The 20,867-nt window shown below is 44.8% G+C and overlaps 2 protein-coding genes across 3 annotated transcripts in view; one reads left to right on the top strand and one right to left on the bottom strand.

The window, feature by feature from the left end:
• The window catches only part of LOC126022095 (aspartate aminotransferase, mitochondrial-like), a 24,403-nt gene extending 15,728 nt beyond the window's left edge, over nt 1-8,675 (bottom strand). The window contains 1 exon segment of the mRNA XM_049782950.1: nt 8,473-8,675. Coding sequence (XP_049638907.1) covers nt 8,473-8,675 — 203 coding nt within the window.
• NOPCHAP1 (NOP protein chaperone 1) lies at nt 8,629-20,507 on the top strand. Of its 2 annotated transcripts, XM_049783177.1 has the most exons (4): nt 8,629-8,785; nt 13,228-13,314; nt 17,044-17,180; nt 19,699-20,507. In XM_049783177.1, exons 1-4 carry the CDS (start codon nt 8,674-8,676, stop codon nt 19,894-19,896), a joined length of 534 nt encoding a protein of 177 aa, XP_049639134.1. In that variant the 5' UTR covers nt 8,629-8,673; the 3' UTR covers nt 19,897-20,507. The 2 variants fall into 2 exon arrangements, with proteins under 2 accessions (XP_049639134.1, XP_049639135.1); XM_049783178.1 differs by lacking the exon at nt 13,228-13,314.
• Nucleotides 20,508-20,867: the final 360 nt, after the last annotated feature.

Genomic DNA, 20,867 nt, shown 5'->3' on the forward strand with positions numbered 1-20,867 from the left:
GATAGCCACTGCTTCCCTTAATGCTAATAACCCGATCATACAGAACTTTTTTTTTTTTTTTTTTTTGGGCCACACCTGGCGGTGCTCAGGGGTTACTCCTGGCTGTCTGCTCAGAAATAGCTCCTGGCAGGCACGGAGTACCATATGGGATACTGGGATTCGAACCAACCACCTTAGGTCCTGGATCGGCTGCTTGCAAGGCAAATGCCACTGTGCTATCTCTCCGGGCCCAATCATACAGAACTTACTTAAACGATTACTGCAGCTTCTTCAAAAATGAACTGAGCCCATCTTCATTACGCATATTAGAGCCTACTCAGGTCTTCCAGAACTGATGGCTCAAGAAAGTAAAACTGCTGACTTGTTAGCAATGCCTATATTTAAATCACCTGTAGAGGAACATTCAGCCCTACACACAAATGCTCACTGTTTACATGTGAATTACCAAATTCCATGGAGGCAAGCTAGAGAAATTGTAGAAAACTGCAACATATGTGCACCGTTAACAAAAAAGACTCACATAGCAGGAGCAAACCCAAGAGGCTTACAGTCTAACAAACTTAGGCAAATGGATATAACTCAAACAGATTTATTTCCAAGAAAACCTTATCTTCGGGGCCGGGCGGTGGCGCTGGAGGTAAGGTGCCTGCCTTGCCTGCGCTAGCCTAGGACGGACCGCGGTTCGATCCCCCGGCGTCCCATATGGTCCCCCAAGAAGCCAGGAGCAACTTCTGAGCGCATAGCCAGGAGTAACCCCTGAGCGTCACAGGGTGTGACTCAAAAACCAAAAAAACAAACAAACAAAAAAAAAAAACCTTATCTTCATGTTGTGGTGGATACTTATTCTCGTTTTATGCGGGCAATTCCCATGTCTTCTCAAAAATCTAAGGCTGCTTGTAGTTTTCTTTTATAATGTTTTTCTGTGATGGGTATTTCATATTCTATAAAAACTGATAATGGGCCAGCCTATGTTAGCAAAACATTTAAATATTTTTGTAAAGAATGGCAGATAAGGGCCCGGAGAGATAGCACAGCGGCGTTTGCCTTGCAAGCAGCCGATCCAGGACCAAAAGTGGTTGGTTCGAATCCCGGTGTCCCATATGGTCCCCCGAGCCTGCCAGGAGCTATTTCTGAGCAGACAGCCAGGAGTCACCTCTGAGCAATGCCGGGTGTGAACCAAAAACAAAAAAAACAAAAAAACAAAACAAAACAAAAAAAAAAGAATGGCAGATAAGACATCTCAAAGGAATTCCTTACAATTGTAGGGGACTAGCCATTGTAGAAAGGACTCACAGAACCTTAAAAACTCAATTACAAAAAAATAGAAAAAGAGGTTTACCACCAACAGATTTGCTATCTTTAACTCTTATCACACTAAATTATTTAAACTTACCCCAAGGGGAAAATTACACTGCAGTGGAAAGACATTTTAAAGAAGTTATTCAGAGACAAGAAACAACCCATAAACCTATTTGGATCAAGGAGCATGAAAAATGGATAGCTGGATATCTTCTCCTAAGAGAAGGGATTATGCCTATGTTTCTACAAATGACAACCCTTCCAAGAAATTTTGGGTTCCATTACGCCTTGTTAGAAATCAGGCTAGCTCAAATGATCAGGTTCAGACTATAAACTCCCCTTCAGAGCAAAAACAGAATACTCCAGACACTAACAGCAGTAATATTGCTGAGGTCTCTGGGGCAGGGAACAAGGATTTAGCTGTCACACACAAAACATTGAGTGAGGGCCCGGAGAGATAGTACTGCGGTGTTTGCCTTGCAAGCAGCCGATCCAGGACCAAAGGTGGTTGGTTCAAATCCCGGTGTCCCATATGGTCCCCCGTGCCTGCCAGGAGCTATTTCTGAGCAGACAGCCAGGAGTTACCCCTGAGCACCGCCGGGTGTGGCCCAAAAACAAAACAAAAACAAAACAAAAAAAAAACAAACATTGAGTGAGACTGATGGTAGTGATAAACCCTTACACTCCCAGATGCAAAAGGAAAGACAGGAACCTGTCTTAACTGGGCTCCAAAATATAGGAAATTCTTGCTACATGAATTCAATATTGCATTACCTGTATAATATTTCAGACTTGATTCAGTATTTTCATCAAGATCATTATAAAAAGGATATTAATAAGGAAAATCCAATGGGGCATGAAGGTAAATTAGCCGGAGAATTTGGTCGGCTCATCAAAACCATGGGAAATGGATTTTATAGATATATTAACCCTGAAAGCTTCAAAGTAACAATTGGTTTACTTAATGACCAGTTTGCTGGACACAATCATCAGGATCCACATGAACTACTGATGTTCCTAATAGAGGGACTACATCAGGACTTGTTTACTAAATCTAATGACAGACAAAACTACACTTCTTATGGAAAATGAAAATTATGAACAATTTAGCCAAGAGTACCAAAAGGCTCACAAATCTATTATTTATGATCTCTTTCAAGGACAATTCAAATCTATATTACAGTGTCTCACATACCACCAAAAGTCTGAGGTTTATGAGACTTTTGTTCATTTGTCGCTGGCTGTTACATCTACAGATAAATGTACATTACAGGAATGTCTCTCTGAATTTTTTAAAGAAGAAGAATTAAGAAATGACAACAAAGTTCTGTGCAACAGTTGCAAAACTAGAAGGGATTTTTCAAAGAAAACGTACTTATGGAAACTGCCACCAGTACTTATAATACACTTGAAACGTTTTGCTTTTGATGGCAAACAAATAAAAAAATTGCATACTTATGTAGATTTTCCTTTAGAAGACCTCAATTTAGTGGAATTCACTTCAGAGAATAAAAGCAAGATTAAGAAATACAACTTATCATCGGTGTCAAACCATTATGGTAAAGTTCACTATGGACACTGTACTTCATACTGTAAAATTGCTGCAAAACAACACTGGATCAATTTTGATGACAAGAAGATCAAAAAAGTCCCTAATACATTGGTGAAATCCACAGCAGCATACATCCTGTTTTATACTTCTTTTTTTTTTTTTTTTGATTTTTGGGCCACACCCGGTAACGCTCAGGGGTTACTCCTGGCTATGTGCTCAGAAGTTGCTCCTGGCTTGGGGGACCATATGGGACACCGGGGGATCGAACCGCGGTCCGTCCAAGGCTAGCGCAGGCAAGGCAGGCACCTTACCTTTAGCGCCACCGCCCGGCCCCCTGTTTTATACTTCTTAAAGATCTACAATGAACACCAGATAATCATTTCACTTCCTTATCGGTTGCTATTAATGCTCTAGGATTCTTTCCACAGGCATGATCAATGAATATGGATTGAAAATCATGGACCCCCAATGTGTTTCCTTGTATGATGGATTTATGTCGTTTTTTTTTTTTGATTTATGTCTTAATTTCATTATTGCTCTAGGTCTCAGTTAATCATGAAATCTTACAATTTGATTTAGTCAAGGTTCACCTGAAAGAAAAATTTCTCATCATATTAATGTTGTTTTTCTTTCTAGGTATACTCATTTAATGACTTTCACTCTTTTTATTTTAACATCATTGCTTTATTTCTCTCAATTTAGGTTTTAAGATGCTGACATAATGATAATTTTAGGTGGACTTTCTTCACAGTGCTTCTTGCCTATGATTGATTATCATAGAATTACTATTATACAATAACTTTGTATAAATACTGTTATACACTTATAGTAGAGTTTTCCATGTTTGTATTATGCATGAAATTCTCTTTCAGATCTGCTCTGCTCTGCCATAAAAAAATTTTTTTTTAATTTGAAATGATTTATCTAAACAGTTGCCGGCTATTACATTTTAAGGCGCTTTTAGTTGATTCAGCTGAATTCTTTTTTCTTTTGTTCTTTTTTGGATCCTTTCCAACAAATATTTTTTGGTATGAGTGAGTGTTATGGCCATATTTTTTGTGAAGTCTGTATGTGTATGTCTTGTTCAGTGTCTGTCTGTTTTGCATATTTTGTATATAGTTCCCTTTTTCCTAACTTTATCTTCCCCAATTTAGTCTTCCTTATCCTTCCTTCCTAGTCCTTAACATTTAATTCTCAGGATTCCCTTCACATGTGCAACTCATCTCCTTCACCCACAATTACAAGCCTCCTGATCTCGGCCCGAGGAAGAAATCTGTGACTGTTGGAGTTTTGTACCACGTTTGCTGCAAACTTGTTGAAAATGAAGCCATCTGGAATTTGTGTCATAATGAAACCCCAGAGAAAAGATCCATGGATAAGACCCACAATCTCTGGGGCCGGGCAGTGGCGCTGGAGGTAAGGTGCCTGCCTTGCCTGCGCTAGCCTAGGACGGACCGCGGTTCGATCCCCGGCATCCCATATGGTCCCCCAAGAAGCCAGGAGCAACTTCTGAGCGCATAGCCAGGAGTAACCCCTGAGCGTCACAGGGTGTGGCCCAAAAACCAAAAAAAAAAAAAAAAAAAAAGACCCACAATCTCTGGATCCCAGTTAAACTGTGTTATCTGAATCTCTGGTTTTCCATCCACATACACAGTGCTATTGTTGACCATCTCTACAATGGCTACCCCAAGATTGCACGGATCCCAAAAAAAATGCAGAAGCCCAACCAACTCATGATGGCTTCAAACCGCTTTTCCAGACCCATCAAGTGTCTTTGGCAGGTCTTTTCAGAGTTCCAGATCCCTCATCTTTACAGATTGGTAATGGACTCTAGAAATTTCACCTTTTGTATTTTTTCTTATAATTGTTATCCTTTGAATTTATATTTGGTACTACACTTCTTTTGACTATTGTAACTAATGTTTTTCTATTTTAGTTTCTAATCTTAGGAGTTGATGTTGTATTACATTAGGGCAGGGGTCCTCAAATTTTTTAAACAGGGGGCCAGTTCACTGTCCTTCAGACTGTTGGAGAGCCAGATTATAGTAAAAAACAAAAATTATGAACAAATTTCTATGCACACTGCATATATCTTATTTAGAAGTGAAGAAACAGGGCCCGGAGAGATAGCACAGCGGCGTTTGCCTTGCAAGCAGCCGATCCAGGACCAGAGGTGGTTGGTTCGAATCCCGGTGTCCCATATGGTCCCCCGTGCCTGCCAGGAGCTATTTCTGAGCAGACAGCCAGGAGTAACCCCTGAGCACTGCCGGGTGTGGCCCAAAAAACTAAAAAAAAAAAAAAAAAGTGAAGAAACAAAATGGGAATAAATACAATACGTGGCCCGTGGGCCGTAGTTTGAGGACCATTGCATAAGGGTTTTGCTTTCTTGACTTTAGGTTAGTGGGTTAGATATTGTTGTCTATAATTTCCTAAATGATATTTTTGTCTGGTTTCAGGGTTTTTTTTTTGCATGGGCACATCATAGGCAAAATACTAGGTTTATAGGAGGTTCCATCCATTTTGGATGGGCCCTCAAGTTGTTTATTTACACAGGGAGGGTCTCTGCCTTAAACATTTTGTTTTGGTTTGTGACTTAAGCTTCCATCTATAAATAATCGACCGTATTGATACATCAATTTCGGATATCATATGGACTTCAGCCTGGATTAAGAACTTGGATTAGGGGCCGGGCGGTGGCGCTGGAGGTAAGGTGCCTGCTTTGCCTGCGCTAACCTAGGACGGACCGCGGTTCGATCCCCCGGCGTCCCATATGGTCCCCCAAGAAGCCAGGAGCAACTTCTGAGCGCATAGCCAGGAGTAACCCCTGAGCCTCACAGGGTGTGGCCCAAAAACCAAAAAAAAAAAAAAAAAAAAGAACTTGGATTAAATTCAGAAGCCTATTGATCATCATTGCAGTGGCACCCCACTGTGCAGGGAGTATATGCTTCTTCCTCCAAAATAAGGGCCTAATTCAATGACCTCAAAGATGGGCTTTCTGGTCTATCTGGACTTGAATGAAAATGGGTTTGGAGAGATAGCATGAAGATTTTGCCTCACATTTTTGTTGTTTGGTTTTGTTTTAGGGGCCTTTTTCTTTACATTTTCCTGTGATGTGCTTATGCAAACAGCTGCTCTTTTATTATTGACTAGTTTTTTCTTTAATAATTGTAGACAATATTGTTTGTTTACTAAAAACAAACGGGGAATTGTTGTGTATGTAAATATTTTAGGGGATTATTATGTTACTGACCCTACCCTGATCGGTGATTGTGCCCTACCCTAGGTGTGACCTGGCATTCTGCCCCCACCCTAAGGTGGTACCTGATTCTGCTTCCACCATTGGATGGTATCTGATCCCACCATTGGGTAGTACCTGATTATGTGGGATAAAAACAAGGGTCTGTGAAGGCAAGAGGCTTTTGGCTGGAACTTGTGCTGAGTTTGGATTTCAGTCTTGTCCACCGAATAAAGCTAATATTTTCACAAGCCTGACTGTCTGCGAGCTGTTTACCCACCGTTTCACCTCAGAACCGTTGGCTAGACAGGGTGGCAGACGCGTGCTCCGAGCTGGAGGGGAAAGACCTCATTCTCCATCTTTCCATCAGTCAACCTCTTTAGGGGCTGACTTGCGACACCTGGGTTCAATCCCTGGCATCCCATATAGTCTCCAAATCCTACCAGGAGTGATTTTTAAATGCAGAGCCAGGAGTAATTCCTGAGTGCCACCAGGTATGGCACAAAAACCTAAAAGAAAACAATCAAGCCAAGAATAGATGAGTGGATACGAAACTGTGGTACAGCTACACAGTGGAATACTATGCATCTGTTAGGAAAAATTAAATCATGAAATTTGCTTATGCATCGATGGATATGGAGATTATTATGCTGAGTGAAATAAATCAGAGGGAGTAGGATAGACATAGAATAATCTCACTCATTTGTGGGATATAAGAAAAATAAAAGATTGTATGATAATAATATCAAGACAATAAAGATGAAAGCTAGGAGGACCAGTCATGGTAGGAAGCTTGACACAAATAGTAGAGCAGTACAGATAGGGCAGAGAAGGTCCTACTCTGACAAAGATAGTTGGAATAGTTGGAACCGATCACTCTGGACAACAGCTGGGTGCTGAAAGAAGATAAAGTGATATGCATAGTACCCCCATTAACAATAATGCAAACCATGGTGTCTAAAAGGGCAAAAAAGGGGAAGGGAGGGAGAGGGGGGAGAGAGACAGAGACACACACAGAAATAGACAGAGAGAGACAGAAATGTCTGCCCAGACTCAGGGAGGGGGAAAGGGGAATGATGGAGCAAAACTGGGGATTTGGGTGGTAGGTAATTTGTACTAGTAATAGATGTTGTACATTATGTTTTGTTTGTTTTTATTTTTGGGTCACACCCTTCAGTAGTCATAAATCACTCCAGGGAGGCTCAGGGTTTTGACCCATAAGGAATGCCAGGGATCAAACCTGGGTCAGCTGCATGCAAGGCATATACCTTACCCTCAGTGCTATCACTCTGGCCTTGGGTGTTATATATTGTATGACTGAAAATCATGAACAACTTTCTAACCACGGTGTTTAATTAAAGTTAAAAAAAATTGGGACCTTAGTACAGTGGGTGGGGGCATTTGCCTTGTATATCAAACCTGGTTTAATCCCTGGCATGTCATAGGACCTCCTGAACCTACCAGGAATAATTACTGAGTATAGAGTCAGGAGTAATCACTGAATACTAGGTGAGGCCCCCAAAACAAAACCAAACAACAAAGATGTTTTTCTCTGTCACTTTCCTTTTTGGTACTAGGGAAATATAAATTACAGCTTTCAGTAATATTATAATTTTTAAATGTTTTCTAATTTATTTACAAAAATTATACAAAAAGTCTTTCTATTCTTTTTCATTAGCTTTAATTCATATATTTATTCTAAAATCTCCTCCACTCCGATTTAAGTTTAAATTATTTATCTCGTTTTTTTGTTTTGTTTTGTTTTGGTTTTGGTTTTGGTTTTTGGGCTACACCCGGCGGTGCTCAGGGGTTACTTCTGGCTGTCTGCTCAGAAATAGCTCCTGGCAGGCACGGGGGACCATATGGGACACCGGGATTCGAACCAACCACCTTTGGTCCTGGATCGGCTGCTTGCAAGGCAAACACCGCTGTGCTATCTCCCCGGCCCGGAGCAAGATACAAGATAGTTGTGTGTGTGTGTGTGTGTGTGTGTGTGTGTGTGTGTGTGTGTGTGTGTGTGTGTGTGTGTGTGTGTGTGTGCCACACCCGGTGACACTCAGGTAGTGTCACTCCTGACTGCACTCAGAAATCGCTTCGGCAAGCTCGGGGGATCATATGAAATGCCAGGGATCGAACCCCGGGTCGGCCGAGTGCAAGGCAAATAAATGCCTTACTGGCTGTGCTATCATCACTCCTGCCCCCTTAGTTCATATTATTTTTCATAACTAATTAAGATTCTGTGCTTTACATACTATTAATAATGGTTCCTCATGCACATAATTGCAAGACCACACTCAGCACCAGCGTACCCACCTCCTTAGGAGACCCTAAGGACCCCAACATCCCTCTCTGAAACCCTGCCTCCAGTTCAGCTGTGTGGTGTTACCCATGCTGCCATCTGCCCTCTCCCACGACAAAAATAGCCTCGAGTTTCCGCAAGGGGGCGCCCTCGCCGGAGGCTCGCCTTACCCCGCCCCTCGCCCCGCCCCTCTCCAGGTTTCCTCCAATAGGAACTCTGGACTGCCCCGAGCCGAGCCTCTTTCCTGATCCGGGCCTGCGCGGGCTGGAGCGGAGCCCGGCGAGGACCATGGAGGTCCCGGTCGACTCCCGGGCCAGCGCCGGCTCTTCTTCACCCGTCCGGGACTGCCCCGGAGTCTCGGTGTCCAAGGACTTGTTGACTGCGGGGAGCGACGGCGGAGGTGACGGGGGGTGGTGACAGCGCACCCCGAGGGATGGCTTCGGACTGGCGGTGGCGGGGTGCCTGGCAGGGCCGACGGGCGAGCACTGGCCTGCGGGCTGAGATGGTTTCTCGCGGCCTGTGTGAACGGCCCTTGCCTGGGGCTGCGGGAAGACCTGCCCCTACGAGGCCTTTTGGGGCCCCCTCAGCGCCCACGGAGCCACCTCTGTTGGTGAGGGGTGCCAGGGACCTGGACGTCTACAAAGTATTCTGGGCCACACCTGTGTTGTGTGTGTGTGTGTCTGTGTGTGTTTGTGTTTGTGTGTCTCTGTGTGTCTCTGTGTCTGGCGGCGATCAGGGGTGATTACACTGACTTGGCGCTCTGAAGAGTTAGTTTTGGGACTTGAGAGATTTGTTGCTACTCCCTAAACCTCGATCCTCACCCTTGGGAAATGAAGGTGGCTGAATGGAACGTACAGATTTTTTCCTCCCAAGTTTTTGGGCCACAACTGGTGGTGCTCAGGGCTTACTCCTGGCTCTGCACTCAGGAATTACTCCCAGCGTGTGTGTGTGGAACCATATGGATGTCAAGGATAGAAACAAGGCAACCACGTGCATAGCAGGTGCCTTATCCTCAGAATTATTATTATTATTTGGGTTTTGGGCCACACCCGGTGATGCTCAGGGGTTACTCCAGGCTATAGCTCAGAAATCGCTCCTGGCAGGCTCGGGGGACCCTATGGGACTCCGGGGATCGAACCGAGGTCTATCCTGGCTCAGCCACGTGCAAGGCCAGCGCCCTTCTGCCTTTCTGCTGCACTACTGCCACCCCTCCAGAATTATTATATTATCATAGTTATTATTTGGTGTGATGCTCAAGAGGTTACTCCTGACTCAGTGCTCAGGGATCACTTCTTGTGCGCAGATGATCATATGGGATGCTGAGGATTGAACCTTAGTCAGCTTTGTGCAAGGCCCTATCTGCTGTACTCTCTCTTCAGGTCCTGGAACTACAGGATTCATGTGATCTCACAAGAATGCCAGAGTGCCTTGCACAGCCAAGGGAAGTGTTAGCATTAAAAAAAAAAAAAGGCTTATTTGAGGACCCTTAACATTTTAAGAGCTAAGGTCTGTGCTTAGGACCTAGGAACCTCTATAAGCCTCACAGCTACATGCAGAGGGTTCTGTCCCCCCCCCCTTTTTGGGGGGGGGGTTCACATACAGCAGCGCTCAGGGGTTATTCCTGGAACTGTGCTCAGAAATCGCTCCTGGCAGGCTCAGGGGACCACATGGGATGCCGGGATTTGAACCACCATCCATTCTGAGTTGGCTGCTTGCAAGGCTAATGCCCTACTGCTATGCTCTCTCCGGCCCCCTGTCCCCTTCATTCTTATAGCTGAAGAAACGGAGTCACGTGTAGCATTATAACTACTCACTGGAGGGCATGTGACTGGAAAGTGGCAAAACTGGGTTTTGAGAGGTGGAAGCCATAGCACAGCGGGTAAGGCGTTTGTTTGCCTTGCATGTGGCCTGGTCTGCCTGAGCCTGCCAGGAGTGATTTCTGAGTGCACAGCCAGGAGTAGTAACCCCTGATCTCTGGGTGTGGCCCTCCAAAAAAAATACAACTGGGTTTTGATTCCAGTCATTCTGCTTCACCTTTTTTTTTTTTACCTTTTACTTACTGATATTTTGATTACGGGTCCACATCCTATATGGGGGTGATTGCTTCTGGCTTTGCACTCTGTGGTGCTTATGGTGGGTAAACCTAGTGGACTCAGCCTGGTCTCCAGTATGCAAGACATGCTCTCCAGCTTCTTTTTTGTTGTTGTTGTTGTTGTTGTTGTTGTTGTTTTTGGGTCACACCCAGCGGTGCTCAGGGGTTACTCCTGGCTCTGTGCTCAGAAATCACCCCTGGCAGGCTCAGGGGAACCATATGGGATGCCAGGATTTGAACCACTGTCTTTCTGCATGCAAGGCAAACACCTTACCTCCATGCTATCTCCCCGGCCCCATCCAGCCCTTTTGAGCTCTTTCTGGTCCTTAAACTTTTGATATTCTTAAATTTGTGGAGTGGGGCTCCACATCTGGTGATGCTCAGATTTCTTCGGGTTCTGAAGTCTAGGATAACTTCTGGCAGGATCTGCTAGGATCATATGAGGTGCTGAGAATCAAACCCAGGTTGGCCCTTCCCTTATCTTCTCTATCTATTTTTCTTTTTTTCCTTCCTTCCTTCCTTCCTTCCTTCCTTCCTTCCTTCCTTCCTTCCTTCCTTCCTTCCTTCCTTCCTTCCTTCCTTCCTTCCTTCCTTCCTTCCCCCCTCCCTCCCTTCTTCCCTTCCTCCCTCCTTCTTCCCTTCCTCCCTCCTTCTGTCCCTCCCTCCCTCCCTCCTTCTCTCCCTCCCTCCCTCCTTCTCTCCCTCCCTCCCTTCTTCTCTCCCTCCCTCCTTCTTTTCCTCCCTCCCTCCTTCCCTCCCTACCTCTGCACTCAGAAATCACTCCTGGCATGTTCATATGTGCTGGGCATTGAAACCCAGTCAGCCATATGCAAGGCAAAATGCCCTACCCGCTGTGCCATCGATTTGCCCTTCTTAAAATTTTTAATTAAAATTTTTTTTTGTCGAGGCCGGAGAGATAGCATGGAGGTAGGGGAGTTTGTCTTGCATGCAGAAGGACGGTGGTTCGAATCCCTGAGCACTTCTGGGTGTGACCCAAAAACAAAAACAAAAAAGCTTTTATTTTGTCTTGGGCTGGAGCGATAGGTAGGTTGCTTGCATTGCCAACCTGAGTTTGATCACCAGCATCCTATATGGTCCCTTGAACCCTACCAGGAGTAATTCCTGAATACAGAGTCAGGAGTAACCTCTGAGTATTGATTGTCTGGCCCAAAAACCAAAAAAAAAAAAAAAAAATTAAAGATATTTTTTTTTCTTTTTGTGTTGCCAGGCATTGAACCCAGCTCTCATGTATTCAGGGTTTACATTTCCCTTTCTGTTTTTGTCTTTGGACTATACCTGGCTATGCTTAGGGGTTACTCCTGGCTCTACACTCAGGAATTAACTCCTGGTGATTTTCAGGATCATATGGGTACTCATACTGAAGATCAAACCTGGGTTTGTGCAAGGCAGATGTCCTACCAGCTGTATTATCGCTCAGACCCCTTCCTGTTTCTTTATACGCACACAGTTGTTGGCTTAAAGCGAACAATGTGAACTGGTGCTTTGTGGATGAGCAGAATTATTGTAGCAAAGTATGGTGACCTTTGTTGATGTCACAAATAATATGTGCAAAGCCTTGAGTTTTGAAAGGCAAGTCTTGTCTGAGTTTTGAAGAGCTGCAGAGTTGCAGCTCTGATTTGAGTAGAAAATGAGGAGAATGAAAAGATGGAGTGAAGCCACAAAAGGCTTTAGAAATTAATGTGTAGGGCCAGAGTGGTGGTGCTGAGCAGTAAGGTGTCTGCCTTGCCGGTGCTAGCCTAGGACAGACCATGGTTCGATCCCCTAGAGTCCCATATGGTCCCCCAAGCCAGGAGTGATTTCTGAGCACATAGCCAGGAGTAACCCCTGAGTGTCACTGGGTATGGCCCCAAAACCAAAAAAAAAAAAAAGGAAGACCCTGGGCTCACTCCTTCATCTGTCCATTCCTCCTTTGCTGCTGCTAATGACAATATGACTTACTCTACTCTTGGAAGACTATTTTTATGTAATTCATGTATGCTTTCTTGTTTATAAATGCCTGATTTAAAAAAGAAATTAAAGCAATGTGCATGGCCAGAGAGATAGCACAACAGTGGGGAGTTTGCCTTGCATGCTGCCAACCTGTGATGGGTCTGGATTCAATCCCCAAGGAGCAATTTCTGAGCACAGAGTCAGGAGTAACCCCTGAACACCTTTTGGGTGTAGCCCAAAAACAAACAAACAAAAAGCAATGTTCAGAGAGGTTAGGTAACTTGTGTAATATATTTGCAGATCATAACCATTTCTAGCTTCACTTGGCCATTGATTATACTGTCCTCTCTGTCCCCCATCTGTTGTGGTAGGATCTCCTATTTATCACTATGGAATTCTGATCCAGAAAGGTACAGTTTGGTGTGTCTGTCCTAATGTATCTACCTGGATGTTAGGGACTGACTAAAAAAGTGGCCTGGTTGTACACAGAGAAAGAAAATGCCCTCACTGAGCTTTGAGAATGTATAAGAGTTTCTTGGGGATATGGGGTATTGCAGACATGAGAGAATGGAGGAGTTTATTAGGGAAGCATGGGCAGCAAAGACACCGCCCCCAACAGGAAGGAAACACTAGAAATGTCCCTTCCAGCCCTGGTGGGGTCTGGCCTTGACCCCCTCAAACAGCAAGAGAATCACCACCACTTCCGGTAGGGGTGCTGGGATGGCTGGTTCCTCCCACTGCAGCCTGGGGACAGACTGGCCATTCCTGGATCATTAAGGGGTTCGTGTCTGTGTTTTCAGGTATATGGGACAAGTTGCTCATCAACTCCAAGCCTAATTCTGGAAAGAACTCCATGCGTCAGACAGTTCGAATAGAGCGGAGCCCCTGTGAGTACCCACCTGACCTGCTCTTGGGATGCTACCGGGGGGGGGGGGGGGGGGGGGATTTCTGCTCTGTGTTAGTTAGAAAGCTTCAAAGAGCCTGACTGAGTCCATCTCTAAAGTAGGTACAAAGGCTCTTTCACTGCTCTCTGGCTCTAAGGGTGAGTTTCAGAGAATCTCCTTGTGTGATGGATTTTTGGAAAAACAACACAATTACTGTTAATTGCTACAAGAAATTAGAAGTGACTAACTCTTGCATGCATGAGAGAGAGAGAGAGTGAGTAAGTTTGGCTATCAATCCAGAGCCTCATATGTGTAAAGTAAATGCCCTGCTATGGTGCTAAACCAGGCCTGGAATCCCAGTGTTTTTTACTTGTTGGTTTTGGAGCCATCCTGGCAGTGCTCAGGGTGTACTTCTGGATCTGTGTTCAGGGATCACTCCTGACAGGCTTAAAGGATCATATAGAGTTCTAGGAATCGAACCTGGGTCAGCTGTGTGCAAGGCAAGCATCCTACATGCTGTATTATCTATCACTCCAACCACTGAAATTCCAATTTTAATATAGATAATATAGAATTATCTTGAAATTTTAGTCCTTCAATTTGGAAAAATATTTAACACCTATTTCATCACCTCCCCATTCAAGTGTGTTTCTTTTTCTTTTTTGGGGGGGGGAGGGGGGAGCACACCTGGTGGTGCTCATGGCTTATTCCTGGCTCTGCACTTAGAATTACTCCTGGGGACCATATGGAATATCAGGGATTGTACCTGGCTGGCTGCATGTAAACAAGGCATAAGCCCTACCTACTCTACTATTGCTTCGACCCCAACTACCACCCAAGTTTTAATGCCATCCCATTGCTGAAACCAGTCTCGCTCTGTTGGTTCCTTCCTCCTACCCCTATCTCCACCATAGTTTTCACCATGTTTAAAAGTTATATTTTTTCCTACTTCATTTGTTTCTATTTATATTCTGAATACCAGTGAAAACATTCCATACTTGCCTTTTACTTCCTTGGTTTTTTTTTTGTTTTTGTTTTTTTTAAGGCTAGTCAAGTGAAACAGTAGAAGTGGAGAAGGAACAAAGAATGTGATCTTTTACTTTCTTGTATCTCTCACACAACACTCAGCATCTATGTAAATTACTCTCAAAGATTAAAAAAAACAAGCCACAGGAATTCAGTGAAAACAATGTGAGTGATATATGAGGGTGATACAGCTGTGAAGTCAGAAATAGTGAGTATTCTGAAAGGGGAACTTAACAAGAGTGCTTTAGCTAGATCAGCTTAAATTACTGTCCCATCTGTATTCAAATGTAAGCTTTTGTGTGGACACGGGTTTTCTTTTAAGAGGGTATGGAGTGGGGAGAATGCATAGCTAGGTGTGGGATTGCTAGGTCATATAAAGAGTGTATTTGGGGGGGCCGGGAAGGTGGCGCTAGAGGTAAGGTGCCTGCCTTGCAAGCGCTAGCGTAGGATGGACCGCGGTTCAATCCCCGGTGTCCCATATGGTCCCCCAAGCCAGGGGCGATTTCTGAGCGCATAGCCAGGAGTAACCCCTGAGCGTCAAATGGGTGTGCCCCCCCCCCAAAAAAAATAAAAAAGATGAGACTTAACTAAGATTTTGGGCCGGGCGGTGGCGCTGGAGGTAAGGTGCCTGCCTTGCCTGCGCTAGCCTAGGACGGACTGCGGTTCGATCCCCCGGCGTCCCATATGGTCCCCCAAGAAGCCAGGAGCAACTTCTGAGCGCATAGCCAGGAGTAACCCCTGAGCGTCACAGGGTGTGGCCCAAAAACCAAAAAAAAAAATAATAAAAAGAGTGTATTTGGGGGGGACGGACAGATAGTACACTGTGCAGAGCACTTCCCTTGCACACAGCTGACTTGGTTCAATCCCAAGGACTGCCAGGAATAATTCCTGAGTGCAGAGCCAGGAGTAACCCTATGACCGAAAGAAAGAGATGGTGTATTTTCAGGGAGGGGGGGCACACTCCACAGGGCTTACTCCTGGCCTCCTGGCTCTGTGCTCAAGGATCACTCCTAGTAGGGCACAGGGGACCCTATGGGATGCGAGAATTTGTAACCTGGGTTGGCTGTGTTCAAGACAAGTTCCCTGTCTGCTATTTTTATCTCTGGACTCAGAATATACATTTTATTGTGTTTTGGGCCAAATTGTTGCTATTCAGGGATCACTCCTGGCAGGCTTGGGAGACCATATGGGGTGTTGGGAATCAAATCCAAGCAAGGTGCTTACAAGGCAAGTGCCTTACCTGCTCCGTACCCAAGAACAACTATTTATTAATGAAGAAATTGCCAAATTCCTTTCCTTTTGGGGAATATAATTTACATTCTCACTAGTCAGGTATAAGAGTTTAACTACCATATACAGCCTTTAAATCTATACATAAGGGGCCAGAGAGATAACACAGCGGTTATCTCTTGCATGCAGCTGATTCAGGTCGGATAGTGGTTTGAATCCTGACATCCCATACGGTCCCCCCATGCCTGCCAGGAGCGATTTCTGAGTAACCCCTGAGCGCCGCCAGGTGAGACCCAAAAACCAAAAACAAACAAACAAACAAAAATATGTACATAGTAATAGCTTTATTTGTATTCTATCCTTAATCCAACAAGAAAGGAGGGAATGGGTGAGTCAGAGTTATAACATAAGAAAGGAGAGAACCAGAGAAATAGTACCACAGGTAGGGTGCTTGTCTTTCATAAAGTCAACCTGGATTTGATCCCAGCATCCCTTATGGTCCCCTGATCAGGAGTGATCCCTGAGCACAGAGCCAGAAATAAGGCCTGAGCACCATGGGGTATGGCCCTCTCTCCAAAAATAAAGACGAGCAGCTGTAATTCAGGAAAAGACAACAATTACTTTTTTGGGTTTAATTTTGTTTGTTTGTTTGGTTTTTGGTTTGGGGTCACATCCGACAGTGCTCAGGGTTACTCCTGGTTCTACGCTCAGAAATCATTCCTGGCAGACTTGGAGAACCATAAGGGACTCTGGGATTCAAACCACCATCCTTCTGCATGCAAGGCAAATTCCTTACCTCCATGCTATCTCTCTGGCCCCAACAATTACTTCCTTGACAAACCCAGGTAATGCAGGTTCCCTTTATCTCTTCAGTCTCACCCAAAAAGTGGGTGCACTTTTTAGCTCTTCATTCACTTACTGTTTAGTGCCTGCCTAACTTCTAGGACATGACTTCCAGTGATAAGTCAAAGAAAAAGTCAATAAAACATTGAGAATTTTCCTGTCATGTAATCATATTGCTTTTTGAATTAGTAGAGGAGGTGGGACTGGAGAGATAACACAGCGGTAGGGCATTTGCCTTGCATGCAGGACAGACAGTGATTCAAATCCCAGCATCCTATATGGTCTCTCGTGCTTGCCTGGAGCAATATCTGAGTGCAGAGCCAGGAGTAACCCCTGAGCGCCGCTGGGTGTGACCCCAAAACAAAAACAACAAAATAATAATTTACTAGAGGAGAGATGTGTTTGTGAAATGGAAGGAATTATAGCACAGCAGGTAGGGCATTTGCATATGGCCAACATGGGTTTAATTCCTGGCATTCCATATGGTCCTCCAAGCACCACTAGGAGTAATTCCTAAGTGCAAAGCCAGGAGTCACCCCTGATAACCACCTGCTGTGCCCTCAAAACAAAACAAAAATTAAAAAAATTGGAAGGAACTTGGACACTAACCTAAGAATCGCCCTCTCTCTCTAGTACTGGACCAAGTGCAGACCTTTCTACCACAGATAGCAAAGGCCAATGAAAAGCTGAGAAAAGACATGGCTGCTGCACCACCTGGTCAATTTAATATCGAAACGATTAATGGGACTCTTGGAAAAGTCATCCAGATGGTAACTGTGCTTTATGATCCTCACTGTGTATTGTCATTTAAAGATAAAGAAGAGGGGCTGGAGTAACAGCACAGTGGTAGGTTGTTTGCCTTGCTTGTGGCAGACCCAGGACGACCCAGATTCGATTCCCGTCATCCCATATAATTCCCTGAGCCTGCCAGGGGTGATTTCTGAGCACAGAGCTAGGAGTAACTTCTGTGTGTTGCCAGGTGTGACCCAAAAACCAAAACCAACAAAGAAATAAAAATAAAGAAGAGCCTGTCTTTGGTGCTTTCCTGGCACTGCATACGTTCCCCTGATCCCTGCCTGGAGTAAACCCTGAGCACCGCTGCATGTGGCAGTAAAGCCATAAAGCAGTTGCTTTAACAGCTGTAGAGACTGTATGATATTAACAGTGGCTTGATCTGCAGTGTAGCATATTCTCTCCCCCAGGTTTGGCCAAGAATGACCCCTGAGTGCAAAACTAAGAATAAGCTCTTGAGTATAAGTTTTCTTTCTTATTTTTGTTTTTATTTTTGCTTTTGGGGCCACACCCCAAAACTCAGTGGTTACTCCAGGCTCTGTGCTCAGGAATTGCTTCTGGCAAACTTGGGGGACCTTATGGGATGCTGGGGATCGATCCCAGGTTGGTCCCAGTTGGCCACTTACAAGGCAAATGTCCTACGCATTCTGGCCCTGAGTATAAGTTTTCTTTTTCTGATTTTTTGTTTGTTTGATTGGTTTTTGGTTTTCGGGTCACACTGGTTGGTGCTCAGGGGTTACTCCTGGCTCTGCGCTCAGAAGTCACTCCTGGCAGGCTCAGGGGACCATATGGGATGCCGGGATTTGAACCGGGGTTCTTTTTTTTTTTTTTTTTTTTTTTTTGGTTTTTGGGCCACACCCGTTTGACGCTCAGGGGTTACTCCTGGCTATGAGCTCAGAAATCGCCCCTGGCTTGGGGAGACCATATGGGACGCCGGGGGATCGAACCATGGTCCGTCCTACGCTAGCGCTTGTAAGGCAGACACCTTACCTCTAGCGCCACCTTCCCGGCCCCTGAACCGGGGTTCTTTTAGTGTTGGCCGTATGCAAGGCAAAACACCTTACTGCTGTACTATGGCTCTGGCTGGATTTTTCTTTTTTTTTTTTTGTTTTTGTTTTTGGGCCACACCCGGTGACGCTCAGGGGTTACTCTTGGCTATGCACTCAGAAGTCACTCCTGGCTTGGGGGATCGAACTGTGGTCTGTCCTAGGCTAGAGCTACAAGGCTTACCTCTAGCCTCTAGCACCACCATGCCAGCCCCCTGGCTGGATTTTTCTAACTGAATTTTTTTGTTACTGTTTTTGGGCCATACACCTTAGTGCTCAGTTTACTCCTGGTGGTGCCTGGAGGACCATAAAGTATGCTAGGGATTGAACTTGGGTTGGTTGCATGCAAGGCAAACATCCTACTTTCAGTACACAGAGTGTACTATCACTCTGGCCCCCCCTCCATCTAACACCAAAATGATGTTAGTACTCTGATCCACGAAGAATACAAAAAACATGTGGGAGAGATAGTACAGTGGATAGGACTCTTGCCTTGCCAGTTTGACCCAGATTTAATCCCTGGCACCACATATGGTTCCCCATGTCATGCCAGGAGTGGTCCCAGAGCACTGAGGAGTATGGCCTTTTCCCCAGAATGATGGATAACAAGTCATGTATGAACACTCACCCAGTTTGAGCTAACTTCTCTGGGATCCCTGTGTAATGCTTATTGTGGGTATTTCTGACACCATGCCAGTAATGATACGTAGTTCCTAGGTGAAGCTCGTCAGCCCTGCCACTCTTAAGTACCTCAAATCCAGCCACTCACCCCACTGACGTCAGCCAGTAGTGCTGGCTGGACCTTCACAGTCACTTCCCAGGAGGCTACTCTGATGCCTCCCTTTCTTGTCCAGTACATTCTTCACTCAGTGTGTATGGCCCAGTGGGAACCAGGCCACACTAATGTATGTATTCCCATCACATACATATATACATCTCTACATATATTTCTTCATATCCAACTGAATTATTTTATTCTTTGATTTTGGGGCTTCACCTCAGGGCTTATTCAGCTCAGGACTTATTCCTAACTGTGCTCTGGTGGTGTGATCCCTGAGCAAAGAGATTGAACTGAAGTTTGTCATGGTGAGTTCTGGCAGCAGTGGAATAAAAATGCCACAGGGAACTGGAAAAATTCCCAACCCTTGTGAGAAACACACTGGGTTTGCCAGGTTATTGTGTTACAGATTTGGAGGACCTTTCTGAAATAAATTCACATGATATTTTTTTTTTTTTTTTTTTTTTTTTGGTTTTTGGGCCACACCCAGTGACGCTCAGGGGTTACTCCTGGCTATGCGCTCAGAAGTCGCTCCTGGCTTTGGGGGACCATATGGGACACCGGGGGATCGAACCGCGGTCCGTCCTAGGCTAGCGCTGGCAAGGCAGACACCTTGCCTTTAGCGCCACCGCCCGGCCCCACACATGATATTTTTTGTTCCTTTCCCTATAGGATGTGGCCCTGATTGAGATGAATACTTCTGAATCCAAAGAAAAGGATAGTTCAGAAGAGAACTCGCTGGACAGTTCCGAGGAGGAAGGTGATGCCCCCTTCGAGATCACCATTGACAACATCAAGCTCCCTCAGGCCCACAGTGGCAAAGGCAAGATAGAAGTGTTAGGTGGTCCTGCTACAAAGGCCACCAAATAGGGTGTCACTGCTCTATGGAGAAGTAGTAGTCCTCCGCTGATTCTGGGAAAGCAGGCGGGTTGCCTCGATGCCTGTCTCCTGGCACGCCAGATTAGTCCTGTGCCCTTGGCTTCTTTTCTGGAAGAAGTAGAAGCTGCTTTGCCAGGCCTGGAATGGACTGCCCTGAGTCTTCTGGGAGAAAGCTGTCCTCTGAGTTCAGGGAGAGCAGCTCTGTAACAAGTGAATTCGTCTGTGTCTTAGAACTCATGGACATCAGAAACACCAGCCTTCTTTTAAAATAAAAAGACTAGTCCCCTGCTTTGATTTTAGTCTTAATTATCTTCTTGAATAAAAATGATCTAGCTTTAAAAAAATGATAAAATCAAATTTATATGTTACTATCATACACTCAGAGAAGGAGACATTTAGTGAAAAAAGGTTTCTATAAAGAGAAAGTTTATATAGATGCAGTTATTCTCAGGCAGGGCCCCTGGGAAACTGGCCCTCTGGTTGTCACTTATGGCAACTAGACTTTTCAGAAAACGTCGAATTTTCTAGTTGGAAAATATATAAGGTCTTTGGTTTTGTCAGGTTTTTTGATTTAGTTTTGCATAAACCAAGTTTTGATTTTGTTTAGTCTCAGCTGTGAAAATTATTTGATTTAAAATGTCTCAAATCTAGAACATCGGAATACCCACTGTGTGTGTGTGGGTGGGGGATTAGATACAAAAAGTGGTACAACTGTTTTTTTCCCTTTCAAGAATCAAAATGGTACCACATTGGAGTCTCCTTGTTTGCCTGGGTTTGTTGGTTGGTTGGTTTTTTACCTTATTTGGCTTGTTTGAGTGTCCTCTACCACAGGATGCACTTTTGTGCAGGAAAGAGACTTCAACCTTCAAAGGACACTCTCTCAAGTGTGCTGAACTGATGGAACTTTGCCCCAGTGGTTTTGTTTAAACTGGGGCCGGAGAGATAGCACGGAGGTAGGGCAT

The sequence above is a fragment of the Suncus etruscus genome, chromosome 11 (assembly GCF_024139225.1).
Source record: "Suncus etruscus isolate mSunEtr1 chromosome 11, mSunEtr1.pri.cur, whole genome shotgun sequence".
Lineage (NCBI taxonomy): Eukaryota > Metazoa > Chordata > Mammalia > Eulipotyphla > Soricidae > Suncus > Suncus etruscus.